The sequence below is a fragment of the Glycine soja genome, chromosome 5, assembly GCF_004193775.1.
Source record: "Glycine soja cultivar W05 chromosome 5, ASM419377v2, whole genome shotgun sequence".
Taxonomy (NCBI): domain Eukaryota; kingdom Viridiplantae; phylum Streptophyta; class Magnoliopsida; order Fabales; family Fabaceae; genus Glycine; species Glycine soja.
In genome coordinates this window covers 2,013,545-2,029,351 of record NC_041006.1, presented here as the reverse complement: position 1 = coordinate 2,029,351, position 15,807 = coordinate 2,013,545, and the positions used below count along the sequence as shown (strand labels likewise).

At 29.7% G+C, this 15,807-nt stretch overlaps 2 protein-coding genes across 5 annotated transcripts; one reads left to right on the top strand and one right to left on the bottom strand.

The window, feature by feature from the left end:
* The first annotated feature begins 944 nt into the window (after nt 1-944).
* LOC114411824 (heparanase-like protein 2) lies at nt 945-6,209 on the top strand. Of its 4 annotated transcripts, none has more exons than XM_028375542.1 (10): nt 947-1,378; nt 2,094-2,340; nt 2,486-2,522; nt 2,672-2,855; nt 3,256-3,404; nt 3,481-3,714; nt 4,354-4,543; nt 4,680-4,805; nt 4,934-5,036; nt 5,628-6,209. In XM_028375542.1, the coding sequence occupies exons 2-10, from the start codon at nt 2,131-2,133 to the stop codon at nt 6,036-6,038; spliced, it is 1,644 nt and encodes a 547-aa protein (XP_028231343.1). In that variant the 5' UTR covers nt 947-1,378; nt 2,094-2,130; the 3' UTR covers nt 6,039-6,209. The 4 variants fall into 4 exon arrangements, with proteins under 4 accessions (XP_028231345.1, XP_028231343.1, XP_028231342.1 ...); XM_028375541.1 differs by having other exon boundaries at nt 947-1,384; XM_028375544.1 differs by lacking the exon at nt 5,628-6,209 and having other exon boundaries at nt 945-1,384; nt 4,911-5,036.
* A 1,714-nt stretch (nt 6,210-7,923) lies between these two features.
* LOC114411823 (SNAP25 homologous protein SNAP33-like) lies at nt 7,924-10,804 on the bottom strand. The gene is made up of 6 exons (XM_028375539.1): nt 10,488-10,804; nt 9,430-9,999; nt 9,154-9,247; nt 8,804-8,934; nt 8,384-8,481; nt 7,924-8,228 (listed from the first exon to the last, which is right to left on the bottom strand). The coding sequence occupies exons 2-6, from the start codon at nt 9,907-9,909 to the stop codon at nt 8,129-8,131; spliced, it is 903 nt and encodes a 300-aa protein (XP_028231340.1). The 5' UTR covers nt 9,910-9,999; nt 10,488-10,804; the 3' UTR covers nt 7,924-8,128.
* Nucleotides 10,805-15,807: the final 5,003 nt, after the last annotated feature.

Below are 15,807 nucleotides of genomic sequence, written 5' to 3'. Positions count from 1 at the left end.
AAATTCAAATTTTGAAAGATTTAAATATTTTATTGGCATTAATGAAGACAAATGACGACGTCTTAAATTAAAGAAAAAAATGTTGGCTTTAATTTGGTGCTAAATATAAACATTTTATTAATGTGCTTACACTTTGAAAGAACATGCTTCTACAAACTTAGGTATTATATCTCTGGTCCTTTAGTGTATTTTTACACTAAAATTTGTTTCAACCAAAAGAAGTATATTTTAATTAGTATATATTATCAAGTGTTATCAATAAACACACCTTTATTTTTTTGTCTTCTATATTTTTATCCGCCATTGAAAAATGTATTTTTAAAAAAAGAATAAGACTTAACACATACTTAAGTCAGATTACTTTTAAGAAAGAAAATTTGTTTTTTAAAGTATTTTTTAACCTAAAAATGTTTTTATAAAACAACTATAGTGATTCGTTATGCAAGTATAATACTATAGTCAAAGTTTGTGCAATTTTAATTTCGACAATTAGTTGACCTAAACTTGTAATATATGATATTCTTCAATTGCTCGAAATTACAACAGTAACATAATAACCTGATATTTGTTGAACAAAGTTCAACCAAAATCTAGATCCAATTGATACTTCCATTCACTTTTGAAAAATAATCGTAAAACGAATCCAATCACATATGCATTTAGTCGATTGCAAGCTATTAAACCCAATCCAACACATTTTCCAGTCACCAAACGCCAACAATGAATAAATTAACATAAAAAAACAAAAAATCAAAAAAATCTTTCCATGTGGTGGAAGAAGGTATAGCTTCTCCACAAAGTCAAGACAAGACAAAGAAGAGACGACTTGCAATTTCAGCAAATGGGCAAAATTTCTTTTTGATTTTTTTTTTTTGTATCACAAAACATATATAATAATTGTACTTTTTTTTCCTAGTCCAAATTAAAAGAAGAGGGAAAGAATTGACAGTTGCTTGCACCGTTAGCTGAGTTGTTTGCTTTCCAAAAACGATGCATACCTTCAACCACTCTACCACAACCACACCTAAATTTGGAGGCAACAACAATTACCTCATGAGAAAACCCCTTCAGCTAAAAAAAATTAAATGTTTCAGTGCTTGTGAGTTGTGTCACCACCCACCTGAGACAAACCTATCCAACTAACTAACATCACGACAATGTTGTCCTTCTTCATGGCACCTTCGCCATCATAAACCTTTCCCTTTCCACTGGGGCAGTACGAGGCAAGGAAAGTGCTCCTTCTTTGGCAGTTACATTACATGATACATTATTATTATTATTAGTGTTGTCTATTTTCACGCTTCATGCTTCACAATTGAGCTTCACTTTTCTCCTTAAAGGCTGTGCTGGATTGAAAGTTCAGAACATTGAAAACAAGGTTCAGGTTGGTCTTGTAATTTATGTTTTGTAATATTCCACTGTTTCTCTATCTGGGTGTTCTTCAAGTTTCATTTTTTTTTCTTCTGGGTTCGTCTTGTCTTGTGGGGAAACCGGTTTTACTTGTTTGTTACGGTGTGATGTTGTATTTAGATCTAATAGGCCAATGCTTACGAGTTCTTAGATCTGCATAGCGATTTATGATTTCCTTGTTATTATAAAAATAAGTATAGTCATAAAACAAATAATATTGGATATACTATATAGTTTAAAATAAATGAATTACCGGCTCGTGACTAACTTTGAATTCATCTTTACCGGTTCTATTTTTATGAAGATTAGGCAATCACAAAAGTGTTCTCCTTTTGTTTATTTATTTGTTTGTTTGCTTGTTTTTGTGGTTTATACCACCGGCTAATCATTAGGCGCTATTCTTCAGTTAAAAGCTTATCTTGAAACAGCTGTTAGATACAGAAAATTGCAATTATGTAGTTTCAGAAGATCTGTCTATAAGTTAGAGAATGTTTGTTTTGTTTGACTTACAGTTACAAAAATGTTACTTGTTTTTATCATTCTTTCACAAAATCATGAAAACAAAAAATGAAATGTAAGCAAGGTGATGATTTTATAATTATCAGTGGAAACAAATTATCTGGAAATGAAATGGTAAAAAGACCAAATACAACCTAACATTTTTTTTTCTTTTTTTACTGCAGTTAATTGGACTTGGATGCTGTTGTAATTGATCCACTCATGGGAATCCACCTCGCCTTGTTTCTCTTTCTGGCTTTTCTTCGAATGACTTTATCTCAAGATATTGAACATGGTTCAATTCTAGTAGATGGAATTCAAGCAATTGCTGAAACTGATGATAATTTCATCTGTGCTACTATTGATTGGTGGCCTCATGATAAGTGTGATTACAACTATTGCCCCTGGGGGGATTCATCTGCTGTAAATTTGGTGAGTATTTTCGCACTTATTTACATAAAACATGAAATAAGTAGAGAATATATATATTATTCTTCCCATCTCCTATCTCTCATTTTGAACTCTAGAAAGCTTTGAAGCAGTTTTAGTCATTATTCAATGTGGATTGGTTTTTCAGGACTTGTCTCATCCTTTCTTTGCCAAGGCAATCCAAGGTTTGTATATGATGTAGAAAATCAGTCACTCTGATGGCATTCTAAGGTTTTGTGGCTTCCTTACGCTACATAATTTTTTTATTGATAGTATCATTGGAATATTTAGCTCATGCGTGATGTCATTCTTTCCATAATGGTTTGCTTGATAGCTCTCAAGCCTTTGAGGATAAGAGTCGGAGGTTCTTTGCAAGACCAAGTGCTGTATGAGGTAGGAAGTTTGAAGTCCCCTTGTCATCCATTTCAAAAGATGAAAGGTGGATTGTTTGGATTTTCAAAGGGATGTTTACAGATGAAAAGGTGGGATGAGCTGAATCATTTTTTCGACGAGACAGGGTGAGAATTTTAGCGTTGAGATTGTTGTTTTCTTCACCACCTCCCTTCCCCTTTCCCTTCCTTCTAAAGCAAAAATGAAAAGAATAGAATTATACCTCTTATGTAGGGTGCTGTAAGTCTGCAATAGATTTATTTGCTAAAGAGCTGCTTGGTATAGATTTTTTTAAGGACAAAACTTTAGTACTACAAGTGCTTTTGGTGTTCTGCAATTAAAATTAGTGTTACACCTCAGAGTAACCTGTACAATAAAAATTCTCCTAGACAATTTAAAGGATCTGAGTTTTGTTCACATGCATTTCGAATGGGTAGTTTTCCTTTGTTTTTGTTTTTTTTTTGCTTCAGTGTGTGTTGTGAGTGACTTGACATCTGTGGAGTAACTTAGTTGGGTTTAACCTTGCAGTGCCCTTGTGACATTTGGTTTGAATGCACTCCATGGGAGGCACCAGATTAGTCATACTGTTTGGGGAGGAGACTGGGATCCTTCCAATGCCAAAGATTTTATCAATTACACCATTTCAAAGGGGTACAAAATTGATTCATGGGAATTTGGTAGGATTGAAGACAAAGCTGTTTGTTATATTCAATTTTGTTTCATTGGATCTTATTCTTGCATGATGTGCTATAGGTAATGAGTTGAGTGGGAAGGGCATTGGGGCTAGAGTTGGTGCTGCACAGTATGGGAAAGACTTGATAAAGCTTAAAGAAATTTTACGCACATTATACAAAAACTCCACGTTCAAACCTTCCCTTGTAGCACCTGGAGGATTCTATAATAAGGAGTGGTTTGATAAGCTTCTTCAGGTTACAGGTCCAGGCATAGTCAATGTGCTGACACATCATGTGTATAATTTGGGCCCAGGTTTGCTTGTCACTTACCTAATTATTTCTACTATAGTCATTCTTAGAGAATATTTTACGTTCCAACATAACTAGATGATGAATGTGAAAGAAAGCAGTCATATGGAAAGTGTTGCATTCTAATCCTTCTTGTGTTTCTGTTCTAATTTCTTTTTAAGTAGTGTTGAAGTGGCATCAGATACAATCAATGAGGGGATAATTAATACTTTCTTTTATTAAAAAACAAATGAGTGAAAGAAAAATGATAAAATAAACAATGAATTGCCTCTTTTGACAAAACTCATATCATCCAGACTTCAAAGAGCTAATATATTAACAGTTGCTGATGTTAATTTATGTACAGATACCTCTTAGCCTCTCTCTCCCTCTTTTCCTTGATAATCTCTCTAGCTACCTAAAGATCTTTACACACAATATGTATGCCAACATAGACATGTGTCACCTGCAAAAGGCAATAATAACTAATACATCATATTTTGTCACGTCTCTATTTAATTTGTGATTATCTTTCCAATAAGTGCTAACTTTTCCACAAGCTGAGAAACATATACTGGCAACTGATATATTGTGTTTACTTGTTGGGAAAATGATGTTGTCTATCCCCTCTGGTTAGTATATTAAGTTAATTTCTCTTTTTCAGGTAGTGATGAGCATCTTGACAGGAAGATTCTAGATCCTGAGTGCTTGAGCAAGGTTGAATCAATTTTTAGCAATCTTTCAGAAACCATTCAAAAATATGGCCCTTGGTCTTCTGCATGGGTAGGTGAAGCTGGCGGGGCATTCAACAGTGGTGGTCGTTCTGTTTCTAACACATTTGTAAATAGCTTTTGGTAATCTTGGTTCTTCCTTACATCATTTTCTATTCCTCTATAAGTGATGAAATAAGAATTTATAATATTTTGTTTGATAAAAAATATCATTAAAAGTAATCTATAAGTTCTAAAATTTAGGTGACTTACATTACAGGTACTTGGATCAACTTGGAATAGCATCCAGATACAACACTAAGGTTTATTGCAGGCAGACTTTAATTGGAGGAAACTATGGTCTTCTCAATACCACTACTTTCATTCCAAATCCTGACTATTACAGGCAAGTGCCAATTGAAAAATGTAAAATGAAGAGAAAAAGAAGAAAATATATATTTGTTTTTCTAAAGTGTTATAAACATATTGCTTAACATATTGTATAATCTAGGTCCTGGTGTTGTTTTTGAGCAGTGCACTGTTGTGGCATCAGCTAATGGGGAAGACTGTTCTTGCAGCTAGTAGTGATGTTTTTTCACCATCTTTACGCACTTATGCCCATTGTTCAAAAAGCAGAGTAAGTGCGCTATCATCTTATTATAAGATAAACTATGCAAAGGAACATTAGTTTAGGATTCGTTCTTCTATATCTGATGTTTGCTTACCAACTTCTAAAATTTTAAGTTGATATGACACCTTATAAACATACTGACGTTTGATATATATATAAATTTGATCATAAGCATAATCATTATGCAAAATGTTTATGCTAGATTGAATTCTAGCTTGACTCAAAAGAGACCCAAGGTGATATTAACATCAATGAATTGAATGTTACCATACTTGTTCGACCATGTTGAAAGTTTCACATATGGTGCATGTATGTTGTCATTACATATGTATTAAGATGGGAGGATAAAATAAAAACAGAATTACACCCATAAAATCGTTAAATACACATAACCATAGCATAATTCAATTGGGGAACTGCACCTAAAATGAATCTTTATTTCCTAGCAATTTCTTTTTTATTTAAGTTGAATTTACAAGGACATTAGCTTTATCTTTTGTGACTTGGGTAGGTATTAGGCATCTAATTGATATATTGCAACTTTTCAATTGTACCTTTAGCATTCCTACAATTCTTTTTTTTAATTTCATTATACAGGATGGTATAACATTACTGCTGATCAACTTAAGCAATCAGACTCATTTCACACTCACGGTTCATGACCGTGTGCCTGTGAGCAATGGAGGAAATGAAAATGCTAAAAGCATCCATACAGAAAACTCATTCTTTAGTCATCTCAAGAAAGCATTTTCTTGGATTGGAACAAAAGGATCAGATGTCACATTCAGGGAGGAGTACCACTTAACTCCAAAAGATGATTACCTTAGAAGTCAAACCATGTTGCTGAATGGTATCCCCCTAGAATTGACAAATGATGGAGAAATTCCAACATTGGATCCACTACTCAATAATGTACATTCTCCAATACACTTGGCTCCTTTATCCATTGCATTTATTGTATTCCCCAACTTTGATGCTCCAGCTTGTGCGGGACTTAGAAAACCTTAACCGAAAAATCTTGTAGACTAGGTATTAGGACTAAGGGAATGTGAGCCCTGCCATTGAAATTGTATTTAATTGGCTATATATTTGTATCCACAGCAAAGTTCTAACCACCTTTGCAATAATTTATTATGAAAGACACTTGCTAGAAGCATGATTATACTTGGTTGGCTCAAATGATCAAACTTCACCTGAAGTCCATGCAAAATTGCAACCACTTAATTTTATTGGACAAAATTTAAATACAATATCACTGGTAATGTTTTAATAATCAGAATGGATTTTTCTTTTCCATTGTTTTTATACCCGTAAATAAAATTGGCAATGATCCTGAAATGAATTGTCAATTTTTATTGGAAAATAATATTAATAATATTTATGGAATTACTGCTATTGATAAAAAAAAAAGGAATTACAGCAAAATTTATATAATTTAGCACTTTCTAATCGTTAATTAAAATATAGTGCCTTTTATTACTGACTGAAATTTGTAAAAGTTACAAAAATATAAGTGATATTTATTAAATAGATTGGATTTTTTCAATTAATTTCAACTAATAATAAAAGAATATATTAAAAGAGTATGTTAAAAACTATATCCTTACTATTTCTCTTGATTCAAATGCCTTCAAAACAGTTAGGGTTTAACATGACATGACAGGCTAGTTAATTATTATGAACCCTATATAATTTTACATAATTCACTTTTAGTTAACTTAAATGGATAGCTTGTTTGGAAACACAGAAAAACCTTTAGAACAATGTTATGGCACTGAAATGATTTCGATTTTTGTCTCAACGTGTTTGGTAAAATTTGTGCGAAGTCAATTTTGCGTTCCAAAACAAGGTTTTGACAGAATTACTGTATTGTGCTTTTGTGGTGGAAAAACCTCAATGTATTGAAAAAACATCATTTTTATTAAAAATGACCTTATTCAATTCATTCTGTCCTTAAGGAATCAAAAAATAAAATATTTTAAAGATATAATAAGCAAGCCTTTTATTTTTAAAAATAACAAGTGACAATTATTCTCAAGGAAAAAAAATACACTGACAATATTTTTACCCTGTCATCAATCATGAATTTTCATATGCATAATTGTTAATTGCCATATACATAAAATTGTTGACTACTCTTATCGTTATAATCATTAAAAAAATCATATTTAAAGAGATTTCTGATTCGTCCTCAAAATTTTTAACATTATAAATTATTATCCTGTTAATATATAAAAATTAAATGTATATTAATCATTCAGCACTTTCATAACGGCAGAGATAAACTTCAATGATTGATACCCAATTGGTTGATATTGCTAGGATGTGAATGTATTGAACCCAATATAGATAATCATCCCATCCAACTCAATTAGATTTTTTTAGATTAAATTAAATCATTAAATTTGATTGATTTTAGTTTAATAAATTTAATGAAACTCATAAATTGAGTGACAGATTTGAAAACGCCACATACAATTTTACTAATATAAAAATCTTTAATTATGCGCATCTCATTCTCAAATTAATATATTATTTTGAAGTTTATTTTTTTATTTATTTTAAGGCAATTCATTGTTTATGAATGGTAATAGAAGTGGTATTTATGATTTTTTTTTAACCGTATGAATAATATAATATTTTATAAATACTGATTTTTTAAAATATCCAAAAAAAATTATCCTTACTAATTTTTAGTTGAAATTTTTTTAAAAAAAATTCCAAGGCCTAAAGAATTGACAATTTTTTAATAGTTCAACCTCATAACCAATCTAAATAAAGTTTGATTGACTTGGTTTGGTATGACCAAAAGAAATTCCAATCCAATTAAATTTAATTGGGTTGAAAAATAAATAAACTTCAACTCAACCCGAATCACTTACTTACACCCTTGTAAAGAGCAAAAATGGAAGCTCTACCTGTAAAGCCAGCAAGATAAATCAACAAATTGAATTATGTAGTATTGCACCCAGACTTATTTAATCTGTTGCATATTTTATATATAATGCAACACAAGTATAAACTAAATGAAAAGATTGCCTTCATTAAACCAGATGATGGATACAAAGAGAAAAACACAATGATGAAATCAATCAATCTTATTTTCCGAGCAAACGACGGCCACGTTGATTAGCACCTTTCACTCGGAAATTCAACTCATCCACATCATCGTATAGATGATTCAGGGCTTTGTTATGCCTGCACAATTTACCCAAATAAACTATTAGTAATGCCATTCAAATTGTTTGATAAACTATAACCTTGTTTCTACAAGTACATTAAAATCTAGTGTTCATGAATCACCTAAGAAGTAATGAATTACTATATAAAACAATACAATGCAATTGACTAACCTCTCAATCTCGGATCCCATGTCAACAGCCATGTCTTTAAGCTCTCCCAACAGATCACTTAAATCTGATAGTGCATCATCTTGCTTCTTTTTTTCAACCTGTTTCAGGACATTTTATTTAGTAGCTTAATTCAATATTAACAATAAATATAATGTCGTCTAACAGTGTCTAGAGTCTAGTGTTAGTGGGAGAAAGATGAAGATAAAGTTTGCAAAATTGTTAATGATTGTAAATAAAACTGGTTTGTTGCAACTTGTAAATTACTGATCTGGTCATTAGAGCTGAAACTATAGTAAAAAGTCACCAACAGTAGTTAATCACATCAAAATCAGAAAGACACTGATAAAACTGGTATCATAACAGTACCTAACACACTTAGGCTTTAAACAACAATTTAATCTTTAACTACTCTATACGAACCTCAACTTTTTCAAGTGCATTTGTTGGTTCTGGAGGGGGGGTCCGTAGCTTGGACTGCCCTTTGGGTGCAGAGGTCAGTCCCAACTTGTCTCTCTGCTCCAAGTGATTGTCCTTTCTCCTGACCGGATCATCTGCATATCACAAACCGCGTTATGCCAATGATATAGCAATAACAACAACAACAAAGTCTTTTCCCACTAGATGAGATCGGCTACATCAAACACACAAAGGCACACAGTTGGGTTAAAAACTATAGTTTCTGAGATGTTATTTGCCATGAGATTATGCCAATGATACAACCCAAAAATATTAAAATTATAAAAGAAAACATATGCAGAGAAGATATTAACCTCCAACAATAACAGGGCCGGTTATTGCTCGTGTCTTCTTTGGTTTCCAAGTTTTGGAGAAGAGGCCACCAAGGCTTCCCAAGAGCTTTTCTCCCTGGAAGCAGCAATAGTCAAAATTTAGTCAGTTTTAGAGCAGAATACTGATTTGAATTCAAAAGGGTTTCATAACAAAATGATATTATGAAACAACATAATATTTTCACAAAGGTAAAACAACATGAAGAAGCCACCCAAATAGGAACAGAGAAAAAGTGTATTAATTAACAAGATTGATACCCGACTTAAATCGTGATCAATGTCAGCAGCAACATGGTGACTCCTGGTAATTTGTTCACCCTGTTGTTCAAGGGTGACTAGTGTCTTGGTAGCATCCTCTCTTATGTTCTCTGCTATCTTCAAACAATTGTTGACTGAATTTGTAGTCTCTTCAGCCTTGTAAACAGCATAACTCTCCAGTTCTTGAACCGATTGATTCTCTAATCCACCAGAGTCACGAAAATCATTCTTATACCTGTTCCGGTTGGCAGATTGAAAGGCATACGAAGTTGATGAAGATTTCTTATTGGCATCAATATCATCATCAAAGGGGTTGGTGTTAACTTCCAGTGTAGCAAGTGCGCGCTCCGAAGAAGTTTTTCTAGAGGAACTATATTTTTTGCTATCCTTTCCCTCATCATCAGAATCAAATGGATTCGTCCAAGATTCAGCAGAGCTAGGCTTAGCAACCTTCAAAGGAGATTTCTTTGAACCAGACATTATCTCTCTTCTTGCAGAATTAATTCAGAGGCAAATTAAAAAGTAAATTTCTCAAAATCCTATGTGACCTAAGGACACGCTAACTTTTCCCTGAAAAGACAAGCAAGTGCTAATCAGTCACTATAAATGTACCACAACAAGCAAAAGAAACCCAAATATCAAATTATTAATCCGCTTATCACAAAAGCATTAATTTTATCAACAAACCAAATGCATCATAACTTGACAAAAACTACATGTTAATAAAAAGGGCAAAGATAAAAGGAACAAAAGCGATCAAATGTAAAGCAACATAAGGAAAAACCACCAACCATTGACAAGGACCCTAAGAGAAACTAAAAAGGAAAAGAAAAAAAGTACAAAAATTCCCGATAGAACCTGAAAGAACATTTTTCATAAGCCTATAGAAAGATCAACAAACACAAGATTTACTAGGATAGAGGGAATCACAAGATTTCCAAGGATAGAGGAAAACACAAGAAAGCAAAAATCTGGAAAGACCCAAATGGATTAAAGTGCCTCTCTCAGCAACGGAATCATCAAAATCAAAACTTGTAAAAGAGAAAGCAAGATGGTACCTGGAGGAAGGAAACGGAATGTTCAGAAAGACTTGTAAAAAGCATCAATTTATAAGAACTCTGGAAATGGGAGAAGACTGAAGAAGGGTTTCAATAAGAAGTTGACAAAAACCAAAATCGCGTCAAGAAAGGTCAGAGTTGGAGGATGGAAGAAACTGCAGAGAAATCGCAATTTGCAAGGCAAAATCGAGAGTGAACGTGTTCTTTGGGGGGTTTGGTAATGCGCTCTCTCTTGTTCTGTTTGTTTATTTAATTATTATTATGGGCGTCGTTTGAATTGAGACGTTGAATGGATCAAGTGGGACTATGTGGGAGCCATTTCAAACCGAAACAACAAAGGACTTTGGCAACTTCTTTTATGTGGAAAATATATTTTCTTTTGGAATGTTTGGGCACCAACTAAGTATTCAAATGGAAAGGAAAGAAGAAGATTCTACCTTTCATGTGAATGAAGAGGAAGGATTATAGAAGAAGAAATTTTGGGATTCTCACTTACATTTATGCATATTTTTATAAAAATAAAAAAATATATATAGTGAATAATATAATACCACTATCAAACAAGTTATCAAGACATAAGAATTCAATTAGTATTTTATAATCTGTATTTTACTAGATAAATATTTATTTGTACATAATTATAATTTATAATAAACATGTATTTTAAATTTATAAAATATTATAATTAAATTACAAGAAAATAAATCATCTAAATATATAAAATATATTTTGAATTTTTAATTAATAATTTAAATTTTAATATAATTTTATTTTTAACCAAAATAGCTAAGTGGTTAAAAAAATAAGCAAGATAACAAAAAATGGAACCAATGGTTTAGCTTAATTGGCAACAGTTTATGTTGAAGGATCTGAATTTGATATCTATAAAATATATCTTTTGAAAGTGATGATAAGTTTTAACTGTGTTCAAGTGGGGATCAAGTTCAAAAGAATCAAAACTTGTTAAATACTTATGGGTTCTATCACAGAAACAAAATTTCTAATTATAATGATTAAAAATGATTTTTAATTTGAGATGATTGAGAGAGATAATTTGTTTACTTGAAGCTGGAATAGCGTGTGAAATGTATTTACTAAAGAAAGAAAAAACAACGTTTGGATTTCAAGAATATCTAGATGAGAGAGTGGAAAAAAAACTTCACTCCCTAAATTTAAAAATTTAATTTATAATATAGAAATAGATTTAAATATACTAATGCTATAAAAAATATTACATTTTCATATTATTGATTTTTAATAATTATTTTAAATGTTATATTTATGATGTTTTCTAATTGATATTGCATTAATATGTTTTTATTTTATTTTCTTATTGAACAATTAATAAATTCTTGCCGGTCATTGAATATTGTGTATTAGTACTATTGTATTGGTTGATTAAATTTGCGTCAGTCCAAAAACAAAAGGCATCCCAAAGATGTCACTAAAACTCAACAAACTTTGTTATAATTGATTAAATGAAAGAGCCATTGTAATTATTATTGTCCACCTCTGAGTTTTTCTATTATAGAAAATCCTCATTTTTAAAAGGTGGACTGATATTTATTTTCTTTTTTATGTAGTTACGTGCATTTTTTATTTTATTAGTTGACATATTAAATTAAAATAATTAGCAACTAGACAGTATTTAAAATAAATTTTAATTTCTTATTGTTTTTATCAATACTTAATTATTTTTTATCAACAAAATAAGTATGATGAAATATTTTAAAATTGTCATAAAAATTATTTTATTAAGTGAATTAATTTTTATTTTTAAATTTAAAAATTTAAACACCTTTGTTTTTTTAATTAGTTTAATAACTTGTGATAAGTGTATATCCTACAAATTTATATGTTGTGATTTTTAATATATTTTGCTATTATTTTTAATTAATAAAATACATGATAGTAAATGTTATATCAATATTTACAATACATACATATATATATATATATATATATATATATATATATATATATATATATATATATATATATATATATATATATATATTCATGACAAATGATGTTAAATCAAAACTTGTGTAAAATATAATATACATGACAATAATTTGTTTTGATATTTTTTCAAGAAGATTTTAGCATGTTGTGATAGTTATGAAACTCAAAAGTTACTCCCTTCATTTTTATATATAAGATATTTTTTACTTGATTGTTTGTTCCTTTTATTAGATTCTCTTTTTTCTTATAATATCTTTAATTAATTATAATATTTTATTTTTAGACATTAATTACTTCGTGAGAAATAATTAAGTGAAAAAATAAATAAAAAATAATTTTAGAATAATAATAAAATAAATTATCGATAAATTTAGTATAATTAACTAAATTAATTAATTTTCTTAAAAGAGCACAAAAGGAGCAATTCCTAAGACTCACGGCAAGAACCTTATGGTGAGACATCAATCCCAATATAAGTACCATATCAAATTGGAGCATTCGTTAGTAGACGTAACAAATTACACATGATTCGCCCCTATAGGTACTTTCTCACGCTTCATCACATAAAAAACACCATTATAGTCTATAGAAAATAATATAAATAAGTCATGTAGGCCTTAAATATATTGTCTCTAATTTTTATATTCATTTATAAGCGTAAAGTATCATTTTCAAAAAAAATGGTTATATACCTTTAATGAGGTATTGTTTTCTAATCTTATTTTTTCCATCACTCTCTAACTTTGATACACTTATTCCCTTTTAAGTATTAGAATATTTGCAGGTACATCACTAGAGTTTGTCTTATTGCAACATGATAATATTTCATTTGAATATTCATCCTTTTGAATTAGTGTTGAAAATAATTGTTTCTGTAAACTGCAAAAAAAAAAAAAAAATATATATATATATATATATATATATATGTGTGTGTTTGTGATTGTGTCATGATTAATTGTCTATTTATTAATCAGCGTACACCGATTATATCTTTCATCATTCTTGTTGTTTCAATATTGTATATGCAATTCATGCCATTAAATGGTCTAGATTCAATCTTATCCAAGCTTAAAATGGGAAATGGAAGTTAATTTTTGGGTTTCCAAGGCATTAGATGGTTTAGATTCATTCTTACCCAGTCTTAAATTACAAAACTATTAGATCCAAAGTTACCAAATTTGGTATGCATTTGTCATTTGTATCTAGGGGTGTAAATAAATACGAGTCACTTCGAAATTTGAATACATCAAAATCAATCTAAGTAATTTGGGTGAGATAATTTTTGTGCCTGGGTCAAACTCGTTGAATTTTTGCTTGAGATAGGAATTTTAATATCTGAACTTGTTGATTCGTTTATTTATATTAAATTATTATTATTATATGTAACATATAATATATATTTTAAAATATTAAAAAAAATCAAATACTATTGATGGTTGATTATAGACTTATCGACCTGAATTTAGTAAGTATTAACGTATCCTTAACCTTCAGGATCAAATCGGCAATGATTTTACTGATTGAAGCCACTTCATATGAGCTTTTAAAAATATTTCAAATATATTTACAAAGAATAAGGCTCGTAATATTCTATTGGTTTTGATTTAAAAAAGTATTTGAAACACATCCTCGCTATGCTTATTGAAACTCCTTTTCTCGAATATCGTTTGCTTAATTTTTCATCCCCGTGGATAAATAGATATATAGGAATCAACAAATTGGAGTAGGGTGTGACAATATCATAAAAAAATTAATAAAAAAACTAATAAAAAATAATTGTGTTTGATTCATTTAATACAAATTTTAGTTTATAAAAAGTATTATTTTTAAAAAAAGAATAGACAAAATTAAATCTTTTTACCGTTGATCCAATTCAACGCAAATCATTTACAAACGGGTTCGTGTTAAGTTTTATTTATTTTTCTTAAAAATTCGACCTAAACCAACCCATTCAAATTTGATTGAATTGAGTCATGAGTTTGACTAACCTAACCTAAACCGATCCCACTTACTCTCCTATTTGTGTGACCTAAAATTATATATCCATAGACATAGACATAAAAAGACGTAAACTAGTATATAACTTGGATACATCTCTCATATCTTAGGTTAATCTAGTTTCAATAGGATATATATTTGCTTTTAATATTATTAAATTTTTTAATATTAAATATTATATTAAAATATAATAATTTAAATATTAAAATTATATTACATTAAAATCTATAGAAAATAAATATATTTAAATATATAAATTATATTTTTAATCTGACAAATAAATAATTATTATATGATTTTTTTTTTGCGTGTGAACCAAGATATTTCTTGGTTGAAAGCATATAACTAATCTCTCGAGGTAGTGAGTTAGGGTGCAAGCATGTCGATTTGGGTTGGGTTTGATGAAACCCATGAGGCAACCCTATCAAGATTGAATAGGTTGATTTAGGTTAGTTTCCCGATATCAATATTTAAAACCCAACCCAAACCAATTTATTTGTATATGATGTGGATTGGGTCAACAAGGCAAAACATTTAAATTTGTGTGTTATTTTTTCAAATCTAATATTTTTTATAAGCTATTTTTATTTTAAATGAAATATAAAATACATTACTTATAATTGTTACAAGTAGACAAACAGTGGAAGAAAATATTAAGGAAGGAATCACATTGTTGTTATCATCATTACATAGACTAATATATTATGTTAAATGTGATTTAAATATTAAAATATAATAAACAAGTTCAAGAACCACACTCACTAAGCCTAAAAACCCAAAAACTAAAACTATTATAACATAGTTTGAAAATTCTAATGCCCTTAAATAATCAAATGAACAATTCAAGTGAAAACTTCAACTAAATCTAAAAGAGTTTGAAACAAATTAAAAAACAAAATGGATATTTTATAACTAGCTGGGAGTTGAAACCTTAATTTTGTGAAAACGATTAAGTGAAGTCATGAGAATTGAGAAAAAGAAAAGATGATCTCACTCTTAATCATCGATAATAAGAATAATAATTGATTTTTTAAATTTTTAAATATATATATAATAATAATAATAATAATTTTTTGATATTAATTAACAAGTCGAGATATTAAAACATGTGACTTAGCCTAAAATTCAATAAGTTTGAATGGGTGAGGTCAATTTTGATCTAATTATAAAAAATATTCAACTCAACTTATTTGAGTTAATTTGGGTCAATTTAAATTTATGAATGACTCGTATTCGAACACTCTTAGAATTAAGTTTCATTTAAGAGATTGATCTCTCATAATAAATATTTTTTTTCATACACACCAGTGAGGAATCAAACCCATGACTATATACTTAAAAAAATAAAGTTATGTAG